The sequence below is a fragment of the Phacochoerus africanus genome, chromosome 10 (assembly GCF_016906955.1).
Source record: "Phacochoerus africanus isolate WHEZ1 chromosome 10, ROS_Pafr_v1, whole genome shotgun sequence".
NCBI classification, from domain to species: Eukaryota; Metazoa; Chordata; class Mammalia; order Artiodactyla; family Suidae; genus Phacochoerus; species Phacochoerus africanus.
In genome coordinates, this window is record NC_062553.1 from 66,177,206 (window position 1) to 66,204,226 (window position 27,021).

General features: G+C 34.7%; 1 protein-coding gene across 1 annotated transcript; it reads right to left on the reverse strand.

The window, feature by feature from the left end:
- Positions 1-1,542: 1,542 nt before the first annotated feature.
- On the reverse strand, positions 1,543-23,103 carry LOC125138160 (UDP-glucuronosyltransferase 2C1-like). Its single transcript, XM_047799423.1, has 6 exons — positions 22,376-23,103; positions 17,677-17,825; positions 14,552-14,683; positions 8,891-8,978; positions 7,311-7,530; positions 1,543-2,049 (listed from the first exon to the last, which is right to left on the reverse strand). The coding sequence occupies exons 1-6, from the start codon at positions 23,094-23,096 to the stop codon at positions 1,770-1,772; spliced, it is 1,590 nt and encodes a 529-aa protein (XP_047655379.1). The 5' UTR covers positions 23,097-23,103; the 3' UTR covers positions 1,543-1,769.
- Positions 23,104-27,021: the final 3,918 nt, after the last annotated feature.

Consider the following 27,021-nt stretch of genomic DNA (forward strand, 5'->3'; position numbering starts at 1 on the left):
CTCAGAATCCTGACACTTGGAGAGTGAATCCTCCCTCAGTTCCTAGTAATTATTGATGAAATAGCAATTTTATATCCACAGAGGAATAAAGATGGAGTTTGGAACAAACTCTCCATGAGCTTTAGAATCTCCCCTACGATTACACGCATGATAAGAATTTATATCTAGGAGTCCTGGAAAGGAGACAAGAACTAAGATGAAATATGTTAATCAGGGAAAAGCATCTCTGGGTCAGTGGGTGGCTTCCCTCCATGGAAGAATCATAATTTTATTATCTGAAAACTCCTTTAAGGGTGGAAGATAGGAGCTTTCCTTTCATGATGTTATACAGATTGCTGATATCATATATAATGTGATTTCATCTGAGTGTGTGAAAGACTGTCTCTAGGGGACGTGAATGGCAAGATCTAAAAATGAGAGATAGGGGAGTTCCCATCATGACGCAGCAGAAAAGAATCTTAAGCTTGGGTTATAAATATTAAATTCTGTGGTAAATCATTTAATGAACATTGTTACTACTGTGTAATGCCATTAAAGTTAGACTGAATAAGTTTTTGAACTCTAGGGCAAAACACTGGCAAACACGCTAGAAGATAGATTCTTAGAAAGGAAAGATACTGTTATTTTTGTTAAAATTCAAGTTATGTCTTCATATTTACCGCAGACTTCAGGCTGATGCTAGTTAATAAGAGGCTCAGATTTGATCCCTAGCCTAGAACATCCTTACTTCCATAGGCTGCAGGTGCGAGAGGTGAGAGGGAGCCTAAGTACCTGTGCTTAGTATAGTGGTCATAGTACAGTTCATGAGAAGACCAGGAGAAGTGATGGGCAAAGGAAAAGGAGGAAATGGGCAAACTTCTGAGTTTCTGATTGGATGGAGAAGCCATTTCCATAGCAAATAGCATTTCTGAGAAATGTATTTTTCCCCCAAATTATCTGCAGTGTAGCTCTTAATACTTTGCTTCTTTTCAAATATGAACATTGTAGATAAAATTAATAGGTAAGAATTAAATAAAATTTAAGTTACTTTCAAAAGGTGGGTATTAAATTCCAGTCTTTACTTTGGCTCCATCATACCATCAATCATGTGAACTTATCAATAGCAGCTAATTCTCTGAGGGAACAATCTGTTATAATACCAACGAAGTACTATCGTTATTAATAGGCAAGTGAAAGGAAATCTTCAAATTGAAGACAAAACATAGTGTTTTGTACTTACAGAGGGAAAATTCAAATGTGTCATAGGAAAGGAAATAGATGGTGTGAAATGTGCTTTGCAGCAGAGTAGAAACCCTAACACTCTCCTGACCTTCCTGGATGGAAGGGAAGCTCTGGCTGGAGTGTGCTCTTCACTACCTCTTGTCTAGCTCCTTTAAATAATACACAATAATTATTACATAGTGGACCCCAAAATTGTGATACACATCAAGGAAATGTCTAATATGATCGGTACTGAAAATAGAATTAATCATTATGTTTCTAAGCCCTCAAACAGCATATCAGATTGTGGAACTGAAATTTAAAAAAGCACCAAGACTTTAATGGTAGAAAATTCCATGTATTTATTTATCATAAGAACAGATTATTTTAAATCTCAATTCTAAATTATGTAGCCTCTTTTTGGGTGAGCCTTTGATCTTCACCTGACAAGCTGAAAAGGGGAAAAGAACCTGGAAGAGGAATCTGTTCAAATCAGTGGCCGGATTAATTCAGAAGGATCCTACATTCTTCCAGCTCAATTGTTAAAACGACAATGACAACAATAACCACTACTCTCTCTTTTTCTTCTTTGCAGTTTTACCAAACTTTGAGCAACAAAACAGGAAACATTTAATGACCAGAAATATAATAGTTGCCACACAAGCCAGCAGGAACCCAATCACATCCAGAGAGTGGTACTGGTACCAGGTGAGGTCGTGGGAAGCTGGCCGCAGGTGCTTGGCTCCTTTGTGGCGCATGACAAACTCAATCCAGAAGACTGCTCGGTCCAGGGGCTTTATAGGTTGATCATGGTGAATTCTTGATAACTTCATAGCATTTTCTTTATAGCTAAAATTGAATATATAGATAGCAACTTGAAAAATTCATTATGAACACAATATACTTAAAATTTTGTTATATATTAATAAAACTATATTATGTAATTATATAATGAATTTTCATAAATGACATCACCAAGAGCAAAGAATACACATGAAAGTTTGTTACTATTTGAAATATTTCCATATATGGCTACCTATCACTTGGAATTTGTTGGATGTTTCATAGTCTCAGAAATGATTGGAGGTAGAGGAGGAAATAATTTCTAATTGGAAATAACATTTTCTAGATTCAGAAATAGGGATGTAACCTGAGACAGGATTTTGTCTCATTTGGTGAGTGTGGCATTGAGAACATGATAGTGAGAGGAAGCAACATTGAGGGGCAGGGCTATGAGAAAGGAACCTTCCTCCTGTCCCTCCACACTTCCCCAGGTTAGGTCTGGAGTGTCAGAGTTAATGAGAAGCTAGTTTTCAACAGTAGCTGGAAATGGCTTTGATCTGTGATCTTCATGCCTCTGACATTTCAGAAGAAAAAAAAAATTTCATGTGACCCTATGGGCAAGAAGTAACGCCTGACACTGAGTAGCTGCTGGAATCTTTGATTCAAGATACAGAAGGATGCAAATGCCAGTGGTGAGATGGAACAATGGCAATAGCTAGAATCCTAACCCTTCTAACTTCTGTTAAGGAACAGAAGACCAGGCAGGGTTTTGGTTTAAGGTTTTGACTGATTGACTTAGAAGAATGCTGGGAGCCAAGTTTCAAGAATGGAATCCACCTGATGACAAAGCCCAGGGGACTCTGAAGAAGGGAATCTGCCTGATGACAAAGCCCAGAATATTCTGAAGAAAGGGCTGCAAAACAACAGGCTTGCCAGACCCCGAAACTAGAGGACGTTATGCCTGAGGAAACATACCTTTAAGTTTCTGCTCTTTTGTAAACAATCTGTGCTTTGTTTACTGTACCTAACTCCCTGTCCCTTACCTCAAGAAAGGAATTTATTAACTTTTATTATCTTTGCCTGCTAAACCTCCAACTTACCTCCAGGAGAATAGCTCCCCACTGTCTACATTCAAATGGGTGTCTGATTTGGCTTCTGTTTTTCACAAGATCTTAGATAATATTGGTATGCGTTATTTAGTTAAAATTGTTTTAAGTTTTTAGTAAGTAAATAAGTAAGTTTTAGGAGTTATAGGTAGTTATTGATAATTATTGATTTATTGAATTAAGTATTTTAAGTATAGAAATCTATTAATAATAAAGTTAAAAATAAAATAGTTTTTAGGTTTATAATCAGATGATTGTTCTAAGAAAACAATATATTTGTAACTTTACAAAGGTCATGTGTGGCTTACGTGATTCCTAGTTCCTGCTTGATTGCTCTTTTATGGTGTTCAATTCTGTTTTATGCTTTTAGACTGCACTTACCCAAATCATGTGCTTTTTAATCTTAAAAGTTTATCTATGTTTTTTGGAAAATTTTGAGATATTGATCTTCCATTGTTTATGTCAGTTTTAGCATTTTCCCCTATATAATTCGCTGTTGTCCACCAATAAATTTGAGACTGCTTGAGCACTACTCGAGAGTGTCTGCGTCTCCATTATTCTTCCTGTGCCTGCCGCCCCTCCTCTTCGGGACATCCCCCTGAACGCTGGGGTGGGACCCTGGCAGAAGAAGGGTTTCCTTGGATTTGTGAAGGAGGTGAACGCCGAAGTGGAGTCTCCGTTCATGAAACGTACAAAATATTAAATTGTAGAAAATAGTTGAACAGCATGTGAAAGAGAAATTCCTTTAGCAATAGAAACACTAGGGTAAAATGCAAAGCGCATCATTACATCCATATGAATACAAAACTGAGGCTAAATCACATTGGATATTGTGGTCATGGACAAGATGTGTATGTTCTAAACTTTGATGATATTGTAATGATAAATGAGAAAATAGTATTTAAGATGTGATATTTTAAAAGACATGGACAGAAAGTTGAGAAGTGATTTCATAGTGAAAAGTTATGCAATATTGACAAGAATCATAAATATTTAAAAAATTATTTTAACCTTTAAGGTCAATATTTATTTATACATTTCTGTGAAATTTTTAGTAAGAATTTATATGATATTAAAGTAAAATTTATACAACTGGCAATTCTTTTAATTTTAATGTTGTTTCTTTTTTCATGAATATAAGCATTTAGTTTATATGAAATATAATAACATAATAAATGTAATCATCCTTTTTTGCTTTGTTTTGTTTTGTTTTGTATTGTTTTTGCTTTTTAGAGCTGCACCCACTGCAAATGAAAGTTTCAAGCCTAGGTGTCAAATAGGAGCTATAGCTGCTGGCTTATACCACAGCCACAGCAACAGGGGATCCAAGCTGCATCTGGAACCTACACCTCAGCTCACAGCACCATTGTATCCTTAACCCACTGAGCAAGGCCAGGGATCAAACCCACATCCTCAAGGATATTAGTCAGGTTTGTTACTGCTGAGCCACAGTGGGAACTCCCCGTTGTTGAGAATTTAAAAATTTGTTTATTATCACAGCTAATCGCCATACTGAACAAAATTCCATAGAAGATATTCATTTTATTATTGAAATGTATACCCTTTACCCAAAGTCTCTTCACTCCCCCAACTCCTAGACCCTAGTAAACACCACTTTATGTCTGCTTCTGTAAGCTGACTTTTTAGACTACACATATTAGCGATATTGTGTACTATTTGTCTTTATCTGATTATTTCACTTAGCATAATGATCCATTTTCACAAATGGCAGGATTTCCTTCTTTTTCTTTGCTGAATACTTTATTACATACATATACCATATCTTTTTTTTTCTATCCCTCCCTTTTCAGACACTTAGGTGTATTCACATCTTGGTTATTGTGAATGATGCTGCAAGGAAAGTGGGAGTGCAGGTATCTTTTTAATATTCCATTTTAATTTCCTTTAGACATATACCCAGAAGTGGGAGTACTGGATACGGTAGTAGTTCTATTTTTAATCTTTTGAGGAGCCTCCCTCCATATTGTTTTCCATAGTGGCTGCACCAATTTGCATTCCCACCAAGAGTGCAGTAGAGTTCCCTTTGCTCCATGTGCTTGCTAAACTTGTTATACCTTGTATTTTGATGTTGGCCATTCAAAGATGTGTGAGGTGATACCTCATTGGGATTTTGATTTTAATTTCCTGATGCTTAGTGATGTCAAGACTCTTTTCATGTATTTGTTGGCCATGTGTATGTCTTCATTGGACAAAGATATACTAAGTAACTGTGCTCATTTTAAAAAATGTTTTGCTATTAAGTTACCTGGGTTATCTATTTTGTGTATTAACCTCTTCTTAGATATGTACTTTATAAATATTTTCTCCCATTTTATAGGTTGCTTTTCATTTTGTAGATCATTTCTTTTGCTGTGCAAAAGCTTTTAAATTTGATGTAGTCCCACTTAGTGATTTTTGTATGTATTCCTTGTGTTGTTGGTGTCATAGCCATAAAACTGTTGCCAAGACCCTTGTAAAGGAGCTTTTAGTCCTGTGCTTTCTTATCGATGTTGTATGGTTTCAGGTCTTACATTTAAGTCTTTAATCCATCTTTGGTCAATTCTTATAAGTGATTTCTTACAGGGATCTGAATTTCATTCTCCTGCATATTCCAGTTTCCTCAGTACCATTTATTGAAGAGATAAACTTTTTCCTATTGAGTATTCTTGGCTTTTTTTCCAAATATTAATTAACTAATATGTGAGGGTTTGTTTCAGGGCTCTCAATCCTATCCATCGGTTTATGCATTTATTTTTATGTCACTGTCATACTTTTTGTTTTTCTTTTTTGGTCACACCTGTGGAAGTTCTCAGGCCAGAGATGAAACCTGTGGCACATGAGCCACCCTGGCCACTGCAATGACAACACCAGATCCTTAACCCGCTGAGCCTTAAGAGAACTCTGCCACCATACTTTTAAAATTACTACAGTTTTGCAGCATAGTTTGAAAGGAGAGGTGGAATGTCTTGAGCTTCATTCTTCATTCTCAAGACTGCTTTAGCTGTTTGTGATCTTTTGTGGTTTCATACAAATTTAGGATTGGTTTTTCTATTTCTGTGTCCCCAAAGGCCTTAAAAATTGGCCACTCAGCTCACTCTTCCTTTCCTAGTGAGGAATTCTTTCTAGCTGAGAAGCTCTCTCTTGGACCTAAGCAATGCTCCCTTGCATATAAGCAATGCTAGCTTGGGGACGATGAAGATAAAATAAAGCTGTCTTCATCCTGTTCTTATGCAATTATTCTCAGTTTTTTCCTTCTACTGTGTTGCTAAAAATTTTCAAGTGGTCTTCAGTTTTACACCTCTCTCAGAGATGTTTTTGTTCATGGGCAGCTTTCTAACTGCTGGTCTTTGTCAGGGGACAGGGAGGTCTTCTATGTCTCCATTTGGATCTTTCAGTTATTTATTTATTTTGCTTTTGTTTTGTTTTGTTTTGTTTGTTTTTTAGTGCTGCACCCGCAGCATATGGAAGTTCCTAGTTTCCCAGGCTAGGAGTCAAGTCAGAGCGACAGCTGCCAGTCTACACCACAGCCACAGCAATACCAGACCAGAGCCACATCTGCAACCTACACCACAGCTCATGGCAGTGCCAGATCCTTAACCCACTGAGCAAGGCCAAGGATTGTACCAGCATACTCATGCACACTAGTCAGATTCGTTTCCACTGAGCCATGATGAGAACTCTTTGATCTCTCACTTTTACTTCATTGCCTTTCTCTGGGTTTAAATTAAAATATGCCAGTATGGGAGTTTTTAAATTAACAAGTACCATGATTCCATTTTATAAAATTATTTCTATTTTTTTTCTATTTATAAATTAGCAAAAGAAGTATCTAGTATTTCTATGCTAATAGTTGGTTATAGCTACATGAGGAGAGTTAAGTGATTTTTCATTTTTACTTTGCCGTGTTTTTGTCATATTGCCTAAATTTTTATAGCAGTGATACCAGCAATTTTTAATGAAAAATAAGTATTACCAATGAAAATATTTGTGTCTCTTTAGCATTAGCTTGGTTTCTTTAAATAAATTTAATATTTCTTTGAGGTTGCAATTATTGCCCAGTAATGCTAAGTGACAAAATAGCTTCATAAAATTTAAGAAGTACAAAAAATCTTATTTGATATTATCTATGCTATGTAAAAGTAATCAACTTAAAATTAATGAAACTGATTACTCTTTTAAAATACAAGATGCTTCTTAGAAAATAATATACCCTATACTTACGAAGGGTTGTTAATAACTGCCTCCAAAGCATTAAGCAGATCAGAACTCGTCATTGTGTGCAAGTTTAATTCAACAGCTGCCCCTTTAGCTTGTAGACGAGCAATATTATCATGCTGATCACCAAACATGGGAATTCCCACCATAGGGATCCCATGGTAAACAGCTTCATAGATCCCATTGGTTCCACAGTGAGTAATAAAAGCTCTGGTTTGGGGATGACCTAAAGAGAAAAAATATATCATTATTCTAAGTTTTTAGAGTTTCAGAAACGGAAAATCATGACACCTGTATAACTCATTAATTCAATTAGGTGGCATCTTCTATATAATTCTGTGCCATGAGGCCATTTATAAATTATTATAGGCACTAAAGAAAGTAGCAATTAATTATTATGGGCTAAGCAACAATTAGTGATTCTGGCAATTAAGTCATCCCACATACAATGGAGAAGGTTCCTGCAGAGTATATTATGAAGAATATTTGCCACTGGAAAAGTTATTGGGGTGAGAATACATTAGTTAAAAGGAATGGAGGGATTGACATAACCAAGTGTTTGTGCAGGTGGAGAGGGGGAGTTGAGGTGTGCAAGGTTTCAGTGTGAGAATGCTGGCATAATGGGCTAGAAAGAGAGACAAAGTCAAGTTCATGAAGTACTCTGTTTAAGAAAATGGGATTTTGTACATAATTTTATAGTCATATGGAGCCACTTACAATATTATAGGTGGTGAGATAGTTTACCTGATTTTTTTTTTTCAAATAGTTACTATGGGGAAAAGAGAAGTGGAAGAAAATACATACACAGGGTTAAGAAAGTGCTTCAATATTCCATATAAAAGTTAATGAGAGCCTGATCTAAAGGTACTTTCCTTGACTCTGATTCTGAGGAAGGAGAAACTATATCATAAATAGAACAATTATATATTCCATATTTTTCTCAGAGCTTGACAAATATCCTATCCCTGACCAAACTCTAGTCAGAATCCTCTGAATACCCTACTCAACAAGGCTCTGATCTTGGAGCTTCTTTACCTCTGCATTGCCCAGTTTTATAAACACCCTACTAAGACAGTTGAGCTAGATTCTCTGGGCCCTGCTATCTGATTCCCTTTATGACTGTTGGCTCATCCTTCACTTTCCCTCGAGTGATGTCTGATCATCATAGCCTGCCTTCAGTAAAATCTAAGTTGCTTTTGTCAGGCTGTTCCCTTGTCCCTGACATTTCCTTTTAGTAATTTTCAATCCAGTGAACCCCACTCTCTTCTCTTTGGCTATAAATTTCCCACTTTTCCTTTTTGCCCTAAAAGTTGAGCCCAATCTCTATGTCATACTGTAAATGTCCATTGCAGTAGGAATTATGTTTATCATGATGGTCTTGAATAAAGCTTGTCTTGCAGTCTGTAACAAGTATCATGAATAATTTTTTCTTTAATGCACTCCCGAATAAATGGGAAGAAGACATAAAATTTTGTGGGGTTGTTTTTGCTTATTTTGAAATTAATTTCTAGGATTTATTTGTTATTGAGTAATCATTCAAATTATCTCTCATTTAGTTACATTACTTTTCTTCTCTTTGGTCTTACCAAGAAGATCATTCTGTGGAATCCATTCATATAGCCGAGTATTGGCTCCTAATGTTTCTGGTTTCTTCCCTGTGTACCTCCACAGAACCTGTAAAGATAAAGGCCTTTACTCTATTAGAAGATTTTTAGAACACATCCTCTTGGAAGGAAGCAGTTAATTATAGAATTAATCTAGTTCAATGCCTCCAGGTAACACAGGAGCAAATTGAGGCCCTAAGTGATTAAGCAATGCATGTATTTTAAACCACTGACACGACAACCTTGTTTTTAAATCTTTGCAGTTATCCTAATTGATAGGCTATCATCATCAGGTTATTTATTATTTAGAAGATGAAGAAAAAAAGACAATCTGTATCTTAAATAGTCACATATCAGTGTTACTGGGCCATTCTGGTAAAGGGGATTTTCGAAATAATGTTTTTAGAGACAAAGGAGAAGGAAGTTATTTCCCTCACTAAGAAGTTGTTAGTGCTTTGGCCTTTGTTATATGTTTGACAGTAACACAGAATCGAGCATTGTGTTTTTTATTATAGTAAAAGATACATGATGATATTTATCATTTTAAAGTATTGTAAGTATAGCGTTTAGTGCCATTAAATAATCCGTAATGTTGTATAACCATCATGACTACCTATACCACAAATATTTTCATCATCCCTAAATAAACTCTGCATCATTAAGCAATAGCTTGATCATCTCATCACTCCCTATCCCTTGGTAACCATTTCTAGTTTCTGTTTCCATAACTGTGACTACTCTAGACATCCGATATAAGTGGAATCATATCGTCTTTGTCTTTTTCTGACTTAACATTAATCCACGAGCATTATGTCTTCAAGGTTCATACATGCTGTAACATATCAGAACTTCCCTTTTATTTAAGGCTGAATAATTCTACATTCTCTCTATCTCTATGTGTGTGTATATATATATATACACACATACACACAAAACAATCTCTTTATCCTTTCATTTTGGTATTGTGACTAATGCTGCTATGAACATTGATGTACAAATATCTGTTTGAACCCACGATTTCAATTGCTTTTGATACATACCAAGGATGAGAATTTCTGTATCATATGATAGCTCCATTTTAACTCTCTGGGGAACTACAAAAATTTTTTCCACAGCAGATGCATCATTTTGCATTTTGCCCAGCAATACACAAGTTCCAACTTCTCTATAATCTCACCAACATGTCATTTTCCTTTTTTCCCCCCTGATAGTAGCTGTTATCTCTCTGCGATTTGATTTGCATTTCCTAAGTGATTAATTATATAGAAAATCTTTTCATGTGATTTTGACTTTCCTAAGTGATAAATGATATTGAACATCTTTTCATGTGATTTTGATTTTCATGTCTTTTTTGGAGGAACGCCTGTTCAAGTACTTTACCATTTTTCAATTCGGTTTTTGTTATTATTGTTGAACTGTAGGAGTTCTTTATGTATTGTACACATTAATTTTTTATCATATATAATTTTCAGTTTTTTTCACAATCTGTACATTGTATTTAATTTTCTTGGTAGTACTTTTTGATGTTCAAAAATTCTTCATTTGATGAAGTCAAATTTATTTTTTTTTCTGCTTGTGCTTTTGGTGTCTCACCTATGAAATCATATCAAAATTTAATGTGATGAAGTTTTTCTTAGGATTTTCTTGTAAAAATGTTATAGCTTTCCTTCTAAAATTTGTCTCATATATTTTGAATGAATTTTGGTATATATTATAAGGTAAGTGTTCAACTTCATTCTCTTATATGTGGATATCAATGTCTCTTTTACTCATCTTCTGGTGTTTCTCATCAATAGTTGCTTTGTAAAATCATTGCTCTTTTGGTGTGCCAGAGAGAAAAGGTAAACTAAGGGTCTTCCTACTCTTCCATCTTGGCTACACTTTCATCTTATTTTCTTATAACACTTTTAATCTCTGGAAAGCCATTAGGAATCTCCACAGGGTCATTTCTCATTTTAATTATTTGCATCTACTCATTTAAAAAATCTTTGCCAGTTTAGCTAAAGTTTTGATAATTTTGCTGATTTTTTCAAAGAACCAGCTTTTGGATTAATTTTTTTCCTATTTTTTTTATCTTTTGTTTTGTGTATCTCTGCTCTAATCTTCATTATTTCTGACCATCTGCAAGCTTTGATTTACTTTGTCTTCTTTGTATACTTCTTTAATATTACTGATTTTTAGATCTTTCTTCTCTTACAATGTAGGCACATATAGCTACAAATTTCCCTCTGAGGACTGCTTTCTCTGCATCTCTTGTTTTGATCCCTTGTGTTTTCATTAAAAAATGTATTTTTAATTGCTCTCAAGATTTATTCTTTGATCTATTGATCATTAACTTCAAAGCGTACAAAAACTGCTCCTTTATATCTCCATCCAACTAATTAATAATTTTTGTGCATTTTCTTTTAAATTATTAGGGAAATTAAAATAAATTGGAGTTATGACCAAAATTACTGGCTCTTAAAATTACTTTTGTCTTTACTTTTACTGAAGACCTTTATTTCTTCATATGATTTTGTGTTACTGTCTAACAGCCTTTCATTTCAGCCAGAAAGGCTTACTTTTGCAATTTTTACAAGGAAAACATAATGGTAATAATATCCCTCAGCTTTTGTTTATCAGGGAATCTCTTAATTACTTCATTTTTGAAGGAAATTTTGCCTGATAAAATTCTCAATTTTTTTTCCAGCACTTTGAACTGAATTTATCAACTTTCTGTACGTCAGGTTTTGATGAAAAATTTGCTGATCATCTTACTGAAGATACCTTTTATATGATGAATTTCTTCTTTTTTGCTGCTTTCAAGATATTCTCATTGTCTTTGACTTTCCACAATTTTCTTCTGATATGTCTTTGTCTATGTTGCTGTGATTTTATTCTATTGACTTTCACTAAGCTTCTTGGATTTATAGATTCATGTCTTTCATTAAGTTTTGAATATTTTAAGATTCTTTCTTTCTTTTTCTTTTTTTTTTTTTTTTGGACAGCACCCATGACAAGTGGAAGTTCCAAGGCTAAGGATTGAACCTATGCCATAGCAGTGACCTAGGCCACTGCTGTGACAACACCAGATCCCTGACTCACTGCACTATAACTCTCATTATTTCTTTAAATATCTTTTCTGCTTATTTCTCTCTTTCTGAGATTACCACAGTGTATATGCTCACACACAGGGTCATGTCCCACAAGTTCTTAGGCTTTGTTCATTTTTCTTCATTTATTATTCTTTCTCTTCCCCCAATTTGATAAATTCAATATCTTTTATTCAAGTTTGCTGATTCTTCTGCCTGCTCATGTCTGATTCGGAACCCCTGAGGTAAAATTTTCATTTTAGTTATTGTAATTTTTATAGCTGCACCAAGATATGGAAGTATCTTGGCCAAAGACTGAATCTGAGCTGAAGCTGTGACCTATACCATAACTGAAACAATGCTGGATCATTCACCTGCTGCACCAGTGTGGGGATCAAACCTGCACCACTACAGAGATGACATCGGATCTTTAACTTACTGTACCACAGAGAGAACAGCTAATTATTGTAATTTTTAGCTCCATTTTTTTGGTTATTTTAAAATACATCTTCCTCTTTATCAGCTTTTCATTTTGTTTCTACATAATGTTCTCTTTATTATTATCTTCCTTTAGTCCTTTGTGCATCTTTAAGGCAGTGGTTTTAAAGGCATTTTCCAATAATTCTAAAATCCAGTTTTCCTTAGGAATGGTTTCCCCTCACTTTATTTTGTTCCTTTGATTGGGTAATATTTGATTTAACTTTGTATGCCTATGATATTTGTTGAGAACCATACATTTGATTTTTATAAGGTTCTTTTTTATTTTTTCTATTTTTTATTTTCAGGGCCACACCTGTGGCATATGCAAGTTCCCAGACTAGGGGGAAAATCATAACTGCAGCTGTTGGACTACACCACAGGAAATCTACAGCAATCCTGGATCCAAGCTGCATCTGTGACCTATGCCACAGCTTGCATCAGTGCCAGATCCTTAACCTTTTGAGTGAGGCCAGGGGTTGAACCTGCATCCTCATGGATACTAATCAGATTCTTAACCCACTGAGCTACAATGGGAATTCCTGATTTTTATAATGTTCTAACTCCAGAAATCAGATTCTCTCTTTTGCTTAGGGTTTGATTTTTTTTTTTTGATTGTTGATAGGTTTATCTTTGCCAGAAATTAGACTCTCTCTGGTTAAAGATTTAGCTCTTCTCAATTCTTTTTTGAGCCTGTGTCTTTCACTAGAAATGTGCATAACTTTCTAAATTCCACTTAATGTGAGTTTTCTTTCTTTCCTTTTTTTTTTCCTGTAATTGGGCTATTTCTTTGATGTCTGGGTCCAAATGGAGAAAAAGGAAAAAAAGAAAAAAGAAAAAATACTGTTTAACCATTAAAACCTCTGGAAGTTGCTTTTGCTAATGAGGACTGAAACAACCGTGGCCAATTTCTCTGCCTACACCTCAGTGATCAAGGAAAGTAATCAGCAATAGAATGGTGAACCCCAATATTTGGAGGATAAGGTCTTTATTTCCCACACCAGCTCCACAGCAATGTTGGCTGCCATCAGGTTGGGTGATGGAAATTTTGAAGCTACTGCTCTGCTAAAGGGCTGAGATTTACCAGAATTAACTGCAATTTAGTAGTCTACTTTTTCCCCTGCAAGTTAAAAGTGCTCATACAGACTCACAAGTTCCAGTATGGTTACATGAGGACAGTTTCTGCTTGTACAATTTTATTTAGGTAGACAGATATTGGTGCTTCCAACTTTACCTTGATGTCATCTTTAAGCATTGTATTTTAATGCAGTGGAAAATCCAATATTTTTGAAGATTCTTTATAGATAAAATGTTTAAATGGATGCTGTTTTGACAAAAAAATTTGAAAGCAATTTGTATATAAATACAATAATTATCATAACCATTTGGAACTTAAATTTGCTGTAATTTTCTACTTTAACTGAAGCTAGAGAAAATTTATCCTTTGTTGTTTAAGAACAACCTCACTCAGTCATAAGCTGTAATTATATTAATTAAACAATTAAAAGTTTGTGGGAAATCTTAGAGTGAACTGCACAAATCTTTTACTGTGTAATTAAAGTGTTAGCTATTTAAATAGAAGAATAATTATTTAGAATTATTTCCAGAATCTAAATTCTCAGTTCTAGGATCAACTAGGGCCAGTTTCAAAATTATTAATTAGAAGAAAATATACTCCCAAAGCATCCTGTGAATCAAGGCTAAAATTTTGTATATCTGAACTTTATTCTCTGTCATGTTGGTTGTAACTTGTTTATTTGCCTCAGATTTAAAAAAAAAAAAAAAGAACAACCAAACAAGGTTAGATTACAGGACACTTTAAAACCTAGGCAAAAAGTTGACTGTTTAACAGCACTGAATGATTAAGTTTTAGCTCATTCTTTAAAGAAAATACTGCAATATACATTTTTCTGTTGGTAATGCCAGGTTTAAAGCAACAATCAAATATCCCTTTTAAGATTTATACATTTTCTTTATAGTTCTGTTAAGTTGACACTAACAATACCAATAGCTTTCCCTACATTTTTGAAGTACACTTCTAAGGAGCTCTTCATGGATTTTAAAATACCTGCCCCTCAAAAATAAGGTTACCTACCTTCTGTGGAATCTGGGCAAGGGCTGATGCAATCATATTAGACCTTTCTTCTGTGAGGTTCTTGATCATTGACCCCAAAGTAAACACAATGACTCCATCTTTTCCAGAGCTTTGAACAAACTCTTCTAACTCCTGTGAAGAAGACAGAAAACAGTCTTTGTAATTTGAAAGTTTATAGTTACAAGAATAAGATAGTGGGAATTTCTGTCATGGTTCAGCGGTAACAAAGCTGACTAGGATCCATGAGGAAGCAAGTTTGATCCCTGGCCTTGCTCAGTGTGTTAAGGATCTGGTGTTGCCATGAGCTGTGGTGTAGGACACAGACATAGCTCAGATCCTGAGTTGCTATTACTATGGTGTAGGCCAGCAGCTGCAGCTCTGATTGGACCCCTAGCCTGGGAATTTCCATATGCCATCAGTAAGGCCCTAAAAGGCCAAAAAAACAAAGCAAAACAAAACAAAAAACCCCAAAACCAAGAATGAGATAGTCACACAGTTTTCTCAATGTGACTGAATTATTAGAATAATTCTGTTTATTCATATATTAATTATTTCATAGCATAAGATAGGACCTAAAATCTTTGGTTACTAGGGAAATTAAAAATGATTTAATGTTTTATCAGGTCAGTCTCCCAAGGAAATAGAAATAAAAACAAAAATAAACAAATGAGACCTAATCAAACTTATAAGTTTGCACAACAAAGAAACCATAAAAGAGGACATGAAAGATAGCTCAATATTGCTAATTATTAGAGAAATGAAAAAAAAACCACAACAAAATACCACCTCACATTGGTCAGAATGGCCATCTTTAATAAGTCTACAAATAATAAATGCTGGAGAGGGTGTGCAGAAAAGGGAATGCTCCTAAACTCTTGGTGGGAATGTAAATTGTTAAACTATTATGGAAAACCATAGAGGTTCCTCAGAAAACTAAACATAGAACTACCATATGATGCAGAAATCCAATTTCTGGGCATATACCTGGACAAAACTATAATTCAAAAAGATACATTCACTCCTATGTTCATTACAGCACTATTCATAATAGTCAAGACATGGAAACAATCTAAATTTCCATTGACAGATGAATAGGTTAAGAAGATGTGATACATATAAACAATGTAATGAGACAACCATAAAAAGGAAAAAAATAAGGCCATTTTACAGTGACATGGATGCAACTAGAGTTTAACCATATTAAGTGAAGTAAGTCAGAAAGAGAAGGACAAATACCATATGATATCACTTATATGTGGAATCTAAAATATGGCACAAATTAACTTATCTACAAAACAGACTCGAAGATATGGAGAACAAAGAGACCTGTGGATGCCAAGGAGGAGGTGGGGAGAGAGTGGGATGGGCTGGGAGTTTGGTGTTAGTAAGTGCAAGCTATTACATTTAGAATGAATAAACAACCAGGTCATACTGTATAGCACATGGAACTATTTCCAATCTCCTGGGGTAGACCATGATGGTGGAAAATTATATATACTTAAAAAAAAATATATATATATGTATAACATGTGTGTGTGTGTATATATATATAAAACATGTGACTGAGTCACTTTGCTGTACAGCAGAAATTGGCATAACATTGTAAATCAACTATACTTTAATAAAAAAGTCAAAAAATTATTTAAATTGCACATTACTTTTCAGGATGTTTGAGGTGTGTGTGTGTGTTTACAAATTATTTACTACATGTTATCTTCTGTTACATGTATCATTTAGCTTATATATGGTAACCTTAAGAGATATGTATACATTTGAAAATGAGAAAGCTATTTCAGTAAGACTAAGTAATTTGCCCAAAGCTACACAGCTGTAGTTGGCAGAGCCAAATTTTAAGTTAAACTTGTGGATTGTAAAGCCAGTGATTATTTTCACTATTGGCTTCCAGCACCCTCTCCACAATGCTCCAAAGGAAGAACATTTGATTTCTGTCTTAAATGAAATAGTGCTGTTGCTTTACTTCACCTTTAGCTTTGGATGCCAGTAAGATTATCTTTCACTTTTCTGCTAAATTATGGTCACTGTAATGACATACTTTTGGTATATTTACTTTGTTCTCTTTTCCAAACTTTGATTTTTTTTAATTTGTTATATTTATCTATGTATAAGCTTCTACAAACAGATTTAGAAATGAGGTAGCCACTTAAAATTCCTGGTCAGATAAATAAGGCATAAATATTTATAATGTATATTCTGAGGATGAAAGTAATATAATAGAAATATATGGCTTTGTATCCAAATAAAAGTAGTATAGTTAATAATGGTTAAGTAAAAGGAAATATTTTCATCCTATTTTTGCTACTAACAAAATTAAGTCAATTGTATAAGACAAGAAAATGCATTGTAAGGCTTGAAATTGAAAGCCAGGGAAGAGATTTATTTTAAGTAATTGGCTTACATGATTATGGAGGCTGACAAATTTAATCTGCAGAATAGGCCATCAAACTGGAGACTCAGAAAAGAGCCACTGTTGTAATTCAAGTCTGAAGGCTGTCTACCAGCAAAATTCTTTTTGCTTGGGAGAATTGAGTCTTTTGTTTTATTCAGGTCTTCAACTAATTGGATGAGGCTTACCCACATAATAGAAAACAATTTTTTTACTCAGGGTCCACATATTTAAATATTAATGTCGTTCAAATAATGCCCTCATGGAAACTTCCAGAGTAATGTTTGGCTAAAGAGATGGGTTCATGATCCAAGAGAGTTGACACATAAAATTAACCATTAGACTATGTTTATAGATGGATTGACTTAACATGTAAAGCTATCAATCTCTATAGCACAGTTTATTTATTTTCAATTATAGCACAGTTTTCTTAAGATATTGGAACATATTTTAAAATTTATGTAGAAAAATACATATTCATAAATAATGGATGAATTCTGAATAAGAAAATACTGAGGACTACTTCAATCAGATAATAATACATAAAACAAAATGAAAGCTACTAACCTACTTATTATGGTATACTAGTCTAGGAGAATAATGGACATTAATTTCTGTGTCCATGTTTTCAGTTTTAGGATCAAACACTATCAATAATAAGCTAGAAATCATTTCAAAAGATAAATACTCAAAAAGAAAAATAAAAAGCACATTTAATGACCTTAGGTAAGGGCTTCGCGGGCTTGCAGTGCAGTCCTCCAACAAATTCCAAATTAGGCAAGGAAGGGTAAGGAAATTCAAAATCCCAGGAGGTTCGAATCAACCACATTTCAGCTTTTCCCATAGTCTCACATAATGTGGTAGGTTTTCCTGAATAGAAATGAAGAATGACAGAGAGAAAACAAACTGATATTTTAAAAGTGAAATGTTTCTTCATTAATTTTATAAGAAAAATCATTAATACTAATACTAGGCCTATATAACCCATATTACATGAATTGACCTTTTCCTTCCAAGAGTATGTAATGGTAAGTTTACTAATAACCAAATACTGATTTAAGTATGGAACAAAGTCATAGCTGCTTGTTTTCTGTCAACAGAGCCTTTCTACTTGAACTAATCCTGAGCCCTACTCCATGCTCAGAATGGGCACATGCTCCTAGCAAGGAACAAGAAACTCAACCAGTCATCCTCTCCTTGCTATGGGAGAGTCATCTGCTCTTCTGGAATTTTAATTTATATAATCCTTGTTGCTCCAAAAACTTCTAGTTACCCTAAAAAAGAGCTTTCATAATTTATCCATCTTTTTTCTCTAGTGTTTTCAGGTGTGCTGCCACAACAAGTACATCCTGACTACCTTTGAAAGAATTTTATAGTGATTATTTCCTTTGGTAGAGAAAATGAAATTTCCTATCTTACCGTATTTTATCTTCTTTGTGAAGATACAGCACTGTATAATAATCTATTGGTGAAATATTTGCTATTTTGACATATTTTGCTGACAAACAGTACACAGGAGTAGCTTTCAACTCAGGAGGTGACCAAGTGAACATTAACAGAATAAGAACTCAAATTAGTGATTCTGAATTAAATTAAGAAAGCCAGAGGTTCATTTATAAATTCTGTTCAACTCTGGGGGTCTAAGGAAGCTTATCCAGAGTTTGGAGTCCTTTTGAATACATAATTCAGTTTCACTGATATGAGGAAACCATAGCTATATGGTTTTTCTTCATACGGCTTTTTGAGAATTCACTTTGATGTCCAAAGTAAGCTAAGGTTTGGTTAGAAACTGAGGGATTTTGAACTGACCAGGACAATATATCTGCATGAGAGATCACAAGTAAATTTTAGCAATTTAGGAGTTTGAATGACAAAATCCAGTTTCATACTCAGCACATATTCCATTTTAGAACCTTATTGACATCAGCCATTGAATACTCATTTGCTTTCTCAGGCAGCATACTTCATTTAGAAGCTCTCATGTTGACTGTGAGTTATTGAAGAAATAATTTCTCAGAGGAAATTTAGAACAAATACCCAAAAGAAGGAAAATAGAAGTGGTTATATAAAACAAATGTCATAACTATAAAACACTTTTAAAAAATTTTTAAGAAATTAATTTGTACTAATGATAGGATTTTAGACATACATCTGTTAAAATTAGTAACAGGGAAAATAATTTTAAAATTCATATGGAACTGCAAAAGACCTCAAATAGCCAAAGAAGTCCTGAAAAAAAGGAACAAACTCAGAGATACCATACTTACTGATTTCACGCAATTATAAAGCTGTACTAATCAAAACCATATGGTAAAGGAATAAAAACAGACACATGGACCAAAGGAACAGAACCAAGAGCCCAGAAATAAACCCATGCATATATAGTCAATTAATATTTCACAAAGGAGCCAGAAATAGTCAATGGAAGAAGACAGTCTTTTAAATAATTCTTGCTAAAAAAATTGGATATTCATATGCATGAGAAAGAAAGTAGACCCCAACCTTACTGCACTACAGAAATTAACCCGAAATGAATTAAAAACTTACATGTAAGACCTGAATCTATAAAATTTCTAGAAGAAAATGAAAGGGAAATACTTCTTGACATGGGTCTTGACAATGGATTTTTTAATTTAAAAAAGAATTTTTGGTGTTCCTGTCGTGGCGCAGTGGTTAATGAACCCGACTAGGAACCATGAGGTTGCGGGTTCAATCTTTGTCCTTGCTCAGGGGTTAAGGATCTGGCATTGCCTTGAGCTGTGGTGTAGGTCTCAGACGCATCTTGGATCGGGCATTTCTATGGCTCTGGCACAGACTGGCAGCCACAGCTCCGATTAGACCCCTAACCTGGGAAACTCCATATGCCATGGGTGCGGCCCTAGAAAAGACAAAGAAGACCAAAAAAAAAATTAATTTTTAAATTAAAAAACTTTTTTTTTGTCTTTTTCGGGCTACACCAGCAGCATATGGAAACAATTTCTTCCTGGAGCCAGCAAGGTGTTTTATGATATAACATTTCTTCTTTAATGACCCCTTCTTTAAGGGGTCACAGTGACACACTGCTAACATTTTTGGAGCATATAAATGCCAATATATTGCTTGACTGTATAAATCTTTGATGAATAACCCTTGCCCTCAAGAAATTATATAACTGTGCTTTGACTTCTAATGTGCAGAACATTCTTCAGAGCTTCCCAACAGACTCTCTTCAGGATTATAACCCTCAGGTGGGCTTAAGTCAAATTTTTCACTTCCTTCTTAGGTTGACTATTGATTACTTTTTGTCAAAATCTGAAACAAATACAATGTTGTATATAAATAAAACCTGAAAAAACTAAATAATGTCAGCAGGATACTGCTTTCTCAAAGATAACTAATCTCTTATGCAAAATTTCCTTAACAAAATTATATGGAAATAAACTCAAATAAACTCAAAATGGCTTGACTTAAACGTAAGATAATATACCATCAAATTCCTAGAAGAGCATATAGGCAAAACATTCTCTGACATCAACTGTACAAACGTTTTCTTACGTCAGTCTCCCAAGGCCACAGAAATAAAACCAAAAATAAACCCATGGGACCTAATCAATCTGGCAAGATTTTGCACAGCAAAGGAAACCATTAAAAACCCCAAAAGACGATCTACAGAATTAGAGAAAATAGTTTCAAATGATGCAAATGACAAGGGCTTAATCTCCAAAATACGCAAACAATTTATACAACTCACCAGCAAAAAAAACCAACAACCCAATTGAAAAATGGGCAAAAGATCTGAATAGACATTTCTTCAAAGAAATATACAGATGGCCAACAAGCACATGAAAAAATGCTCAATCACTGATTATTAGAGAAAGGCAAATCAAAACTACCATGAGGTACAAGCTGTCAGAATGGCCATCATTAATAAGTCCACAAATAACAAATGCTGGAGAGGGTGTGGAGAAAAGGGAACACTCCTACACTGTTGGTGGGAATGTAAATTGGTGCAACCACTATTGCAAAGAGAAAACTCAACATACAACTACGATATAACCCAGCAATCCCACTCGTGGGCATACATTCAGACAAAACTTTCCTTGAAAAAGATACATGCACCCAGATATTTATTGAGGCACTGCTCACAATAGCCAAGACATGGAAACAACCTAAATGTCCATTAACAGATGAATGGATTAAGAAGATGTGGTATATATTCACAATGGAATACTACTCAGCCATAAAAAGAACAAAATAATGCCATTTACAGCAATATGGATGGAACTAAAGACTCTCATACTAAGTGAAGTCAGAAAGAGAAAGACAAATACCATATGATATCAGTTATATCTATAATCTAATATATAGCAAAAATGAACCTTTCCACAGAAAAGAAACTCACAGACTTGGAGAACAGACTTATGGTTGCCAAGGGGGAGGGAGAGGGGGAGGGAGTGAGATGGACTGGAAATCTGGGGTTAATAGATGCAAATTATTGCATTTGGAATGGATAAGCAATGAGATCCTGCAGTATAGCATAGGGAACTATATCTAGTCACTTGTGAGAGAACATGATGGATGAAAATGTAAGAAAAAGAATATATACATGTATGACTGGGTCACTTTGCTGTAAAGTAGAAATTGACAGAACACTGTAAATCAACTATAATGAAAAAATAAAAATCATAAAAAGATAACTAATCTCTTATGCAAAATTTCCTTAATGGAATTACATGGAAATTTTTAAATCAATTATGCAAAAAGAAAAAAGAAGGTGTAAATGAAATTTCTAAAATAGAAAAAAAAACACTTTATTCTCCGGACCAAAGCTCACTAATTGACCTGTAGTACAATTTTTAATATAACAACAAGAACAGAACAATGGTGTAAATTTAAAAATCAGGAAATATGATCCTTTAGAGAAAATAAATCTTCCTTTTGTTTCAATTTTGGAAGACAATAGCAGATGAACCCAAGCTATATGTACATATTTTCTAGTTTCATGCTTATCACATGCTTAGCCTGGCAACCAATCAACCAAGACTTGATAGGATGCAAAAAGAAAGCCTAAAAACAGCAAGTTAATCAGAAAGAACTAAAAGTGTATAAAAGAATAAGAGAGTAATCCAAGGTCATAGAAATTAAGCACACTGTCACATTTGAGTTTTCTAGACACTCCAAAAATATCTATAGAATCAAGAAGGATTTAGGCATAAATAGAAAATGCCTTCTCTGATATATTGTCAATACTCAATCATCTTAAACAAAACAGAAAAAGAAAAAAGAAAAAATGAAGTGTTATTTTATTTTTCCTCCAAACAGTTTAGCAAGAGGAAGTCAGATTCTCACTTAATATCTGTTGAAAGTTTTCATACAATTGGATAAATATTTACATTTTTCATAAGATATAAGAATCCTTATTATATGAAAATTTCTCTTACCTAAAACTTGGCTGTAATACTCATCCCACTCTGGAAATACATAGTATGAATACAGCACATCACTTATTGTATACAATAACCAATTCTTCAGCCTCTGCATAAAAGTCATCTTGTCTGTCAGTCTTGACATGCTGCCAGGAACATAAGAAGAAGGCATAGGAAGTCCAGCACACAATCTCTCCAAGACATAACCATAGGAAAACCGAAACGTGTATACAAATGGAATACTGAGGAGCTCAGCCACCAGCTCCCCACAAAAGCTTAACGGGTCTGCAATACAGACATCAAACTTTGCTGCCTGCAGCCTGTTGAGTAACTCCTTGTTTGTGACAGCACTGTCACATACCCTTTTGCCTATTAATGAAAAGCTCTTTACTATTTTTGTCAGTTCTACTTGCATGTTCCACCATGAGAGATTCTGCAGTTCAAAAGAAGCTGTATAGAGAATGATATTGAGCTCCTCTATAAGAGTTTCTTTCGTTATTGGAAGTTGGAGGATCTCCACGTTAAAAGGAATCTTAGTATGATCAAGGAGAAGATTTGGTAAAGGTACTAGGATGGTTATTTCATGCCCACGAAGATGGAGTTCTTCCAGAATAACTTTTAAATTAATCCAGTGACTAAAATCCACAGGCCATACAAGTATTTTCCCAGTTCTTGCAGAGTCAAAGAAGCATAGATGCAGCATGAAAAGGATGCAGAAGCCTTTCACAGTCTTCATGATCAACTTTTGCTTCAAACGGAAATCTGATCTTAAACCCAGTGGCATGAAACTCAAAATCCAAAACCTCGCTTTGACCCTCCCAATCAATTTGTAGTAGATGGCACTGAACTTTGAAGTGTCATCTTTAAGTTAAAGATTAAAATGAAGTACAAATTGTTTTGAAGGAAAAAAAAAGGTTGATGAACTCAATACACTGTGTTAGGAAATAAATACTCAGGATGATAGATCCCAAACGTCTTTTAGAGTACATCACAATAAATACACTTGATGTTAAAGCAAATCCAAGAATAATGGATAAAAAAAAATCATTTTCCACATGATGTTAGAAAATCCATTACTGTGTGATAACTAGATTTTTCACATATTTTTCTCCCGGTTTTATTTGAATGTTCATTGAACAAATGATCTCTGTAGTGTTTCTCTTATGGATAACTCCGCTAAATACTCTAGATAGAAAAGAGGCAATCACTTACTGCCAGAGGAAGAGAGTATGCATGCTTTAAGAGATGTTACTGCAGGGAGATTTATATTGAAAAATTCTGATGCTAAATTCAGTGACCTTTCTGCTACATCACAACTATCTTTTAAGAGAAAGAGAAAATATATTTTTACTATTGCTGCAGATGTGAATTCAAGTTCTGCCTCTGGTCATATTAATGTTTGGTTGAGAAGCGATGTCTTAGAATGGAGAAGGCAAGTCTTGAAAAATGTAACGCAATGATCTTACCCTTCCTTCTAGCCCATCCAATTCTATTTGCTTTGCTTTCTTTTTCTAAGATTTTTTGCATAATCGTTTTTTTTGTTTGTTTGTTTTTTGTTTGTTTGCTTGGCTCTTCGCAATTGGAGGCCATTACCCTGTGCAGAAATGGATCCAGTGACATCTAGGACAGTAACCTTATCTGTAATGCTTTTGCTGAAACAGGCCTCAAGCAATTAAGCAATAGGAGTATATGATGATCATATTAACAAGAGAATAACTGGCTCTTAATAAAATAAAATCTAAATAACTGTTTAACTGCTTACTATACCTATACATTTTATACTACCCACAAATCATAAATCAATCTATTTTCCTTTGCAGTCTTCACTACCAACAGTCTAACCCTAGTCATTTTCATATCTAACTTGGACTTACTGTAGTAGCCTTCCAATATCCTTGCTTCAGTTTTGCATACATGTGTGCAAATTACACTCCATAGAGAAACTTGTCTGATTAAAAAAATCTATTTCAGAAAATATCATGCTTGAGGGAAATGCTTTAATAACTTTATTCTTAGGTTTGTTGCAATCTATCTTCTGCCCCACTGGATGAAGTTAATGTGATAGATGTGTAAAACTGAATATTATTTATCTATGAGATAGAAGGAAATCTTTCCACTTGCCACAACATGGATGGAGCTTGAGGGCATTATGCTAAGTGAAATACATCTGACAGAGAAAGACAAATACCACATGCTATCACTTCTATGTGGAATCTAAAGAAAACTGATCTTATAGTAACAGAGACTAGAATGATGGGTTCTGAGGACTAGCAGTTAAGGAAAGGGGGTAGGTGATGGTTCAAAGGCACAGACCTCCAGTTACAGGACGAATAAGTTTTGGTGACTTTAATGTACAGCATTGTGATCTTTGTTACTAATAGTCTATTATTGTGGAAGTTGCTAAGTGAATAGATTTTCAATTTTCTCACCACAGGTGAAAAGAGTAGTAATTATGCGAGATCTTAGAGGTGTTCATTAATACTGAGGTGGTAATCATTTGCAATATATAAGCATTTCCATATATTTCCACCTCAAACTTATGCAGTGTTATACGTCATTTATAATCTCAATGAAATTTGAAGGAAATTAAGATTTTAGGTAATGTTTGGCTATCATCAAATTTTTTCCTATGTGAATGATTGTTTTCATTGCATTGCTCTGATGTGGTATATTCTAAGGGTGTGAAGTGATATCTTATTGTGGTTTTGATTTTAATTTCCTAATGCTTGGTAATATCAAGTCCCCTTTCATGTAACTGTTGGCCATTTGTACGTCTTTGAAAAAATATCTATTTGGCATCTCTACTCATTTTTTTCCTTGAGTTATATGAGTTTTTTTTTTTTAATGTTCTGTGTATCAATCTTATCAGATACACAGTTTAAATATTTTCTTCCATTTTGTAGATTGCTTTTCATTTTTAAAATCATTTCTTGGTGTGCAGAAGCTTTTAAGTTAGATGTCGTCACATGCATTGGTTTTTGCATTTGTTCCTTGTGCTGTTTGGTGTCCTATCCAAAAAATTTTTGTCAAGACCCTTATCAAGGAAGTTTTTCCCCTACATTTTCTTCTAGGAGTTGTATTGTTTCAGGTCTTATCTTGAAAGTTTTAATCCATTTCGGGTTACTTTTTGTAAATGTTGTAAGATGGGGTCCTATTTCATCCTTCTCTGTGTGATTATGCAGTCTCCCTGGCACCATTTATTTAAGAGGTTGTACACTTTTGTTGAGTCTCTTGGTTCTTTCATCAAATATTATTTGACCTTATAGGTGAGAGTTTATTTTTGGACACTCAATCCTGTGGAATGGTCTATGTATCTATTTTTATGCCAGTACCATACTTTAAAAAGTACCAGGAGTTCCCGTCGTGGCGCAATGATTAACAAATCCGACTAGGAACCATGAGGTTGCGTGTTCGATCCCTGGCCTTGCTCAGTGGGTTGAGGATCTGGCATTGCCATAAGCTGTGGCGTAGGTTGCAGACATGGCTCGGATCTCACGTTGCTGTGGCTCTGGCATAGGCCAGTGGCTACAGTTCCAGTTAGACCCCTAGCCTGGGAACCTCCATGTGCTGTGAGAGTGGACCAAGAAATGGCAAAAAGACAAAAAAAAAACTACAATAGCAACAAAACAAACATAGAAAAACAACTTGTAGCTGTAAAGTAGCTTCAACCTAGGATTCATTTTTCTATTTGGGTGCCCTGAAAGGCTTTAGAAATTGGTGACTCAACTCACTATTCCTTTCATGGCGAGGAACCCTTTCTGGATGGCAGGTTTCCTCTTGGTGATGAGCAATGCTGGCTTGTAGATGGGACAAGGCAGGTGGAATAAAACTATCTTTGTTCTGCTCTTGTGTAATTAGTCTCAGGTGTTTTGTTTTGTTTTTACCCCATAGTGTTGCTAAAACTTCATAAGTGGCCTTCAGACCTCTCCCAGAGATGTTTCTGTTCATGGGCAGCTTTCTAACTGCTGGTCTTTGTCAGGGGACAGGGAGGCTGGGGTCATCTATGTCTCCATTTGGACCTCTCAGGTTTACCTCTCTGTCTTTCTCTTGTTTTAAATACACAATTATAGGACATGTTAAGTTAACAAACAGCATGATCTCATTTGTATAGAATTGTTTCTATATTCTCTCTCTCTCTCTCTTTATTTTTTTCACCTTTTTAGGGCCATATCCATGGCATATGGAGGTTCCCAGGCTAGGGGTGGAATTGGAGTTGCAGCAGCAGGCCTATGCCACAGCCACAGCAATGTGGGATCTAGCCAAACCTGTGACCTACACCACAGCTCATGGCAACGCCACATCCTTAACTCACTGGGCAAGGCCAGAGAGCAAACTCACATCCTCATGAATCCTAATCAGGTTCATCAATGCTGAGCCACAATGGGAACTCCTATCATTTTTTTTTCTATTTATAAATTGGTTCAAGGAAATAGCTGAGGTAAGTTTTCTATATTGATTGACAGTTTTAGCTGCATGAGGAGAGTTAAGTCATTTCTCATTTTTATTTCTCTGTGCTTTTATCATTTAAATTCTTTACAGTGTTAAAATTGGCATTTTAAGAAATAAATAAGATTAACTAATAAAAATGTGTGTCTCTTTAACAAGAGCTTAATTTCTTTAAATAAATTTAGTATTCCTTTGAGATGGGAATCTATTGCTCA

Bases quoted from the DNA above. Each gene is read 5' to 3' on its own strand.
- LOC125138160 (XM_047799423.1), bottom strand. From the start codon at position 23,096: ATGAAGACTGTGAAAGGCTTCTGCATCCTTTTCATGCTGCATCTATGC. The intron at 17,826-22,375 runs GTAAGAGAAATT...ATTTCTATTCAG, and splicing joins GTATTACAGCCAAGTTTTAG to GAAAACCTACCACATTATGT. The intron at 8,979-14,551 runs GTAGGTAACCTT...TTATCTTTACAG, and splicing joins TTGCCCAGATTCCACAGAAG to GTTCTGTGGAGGTACACAGG.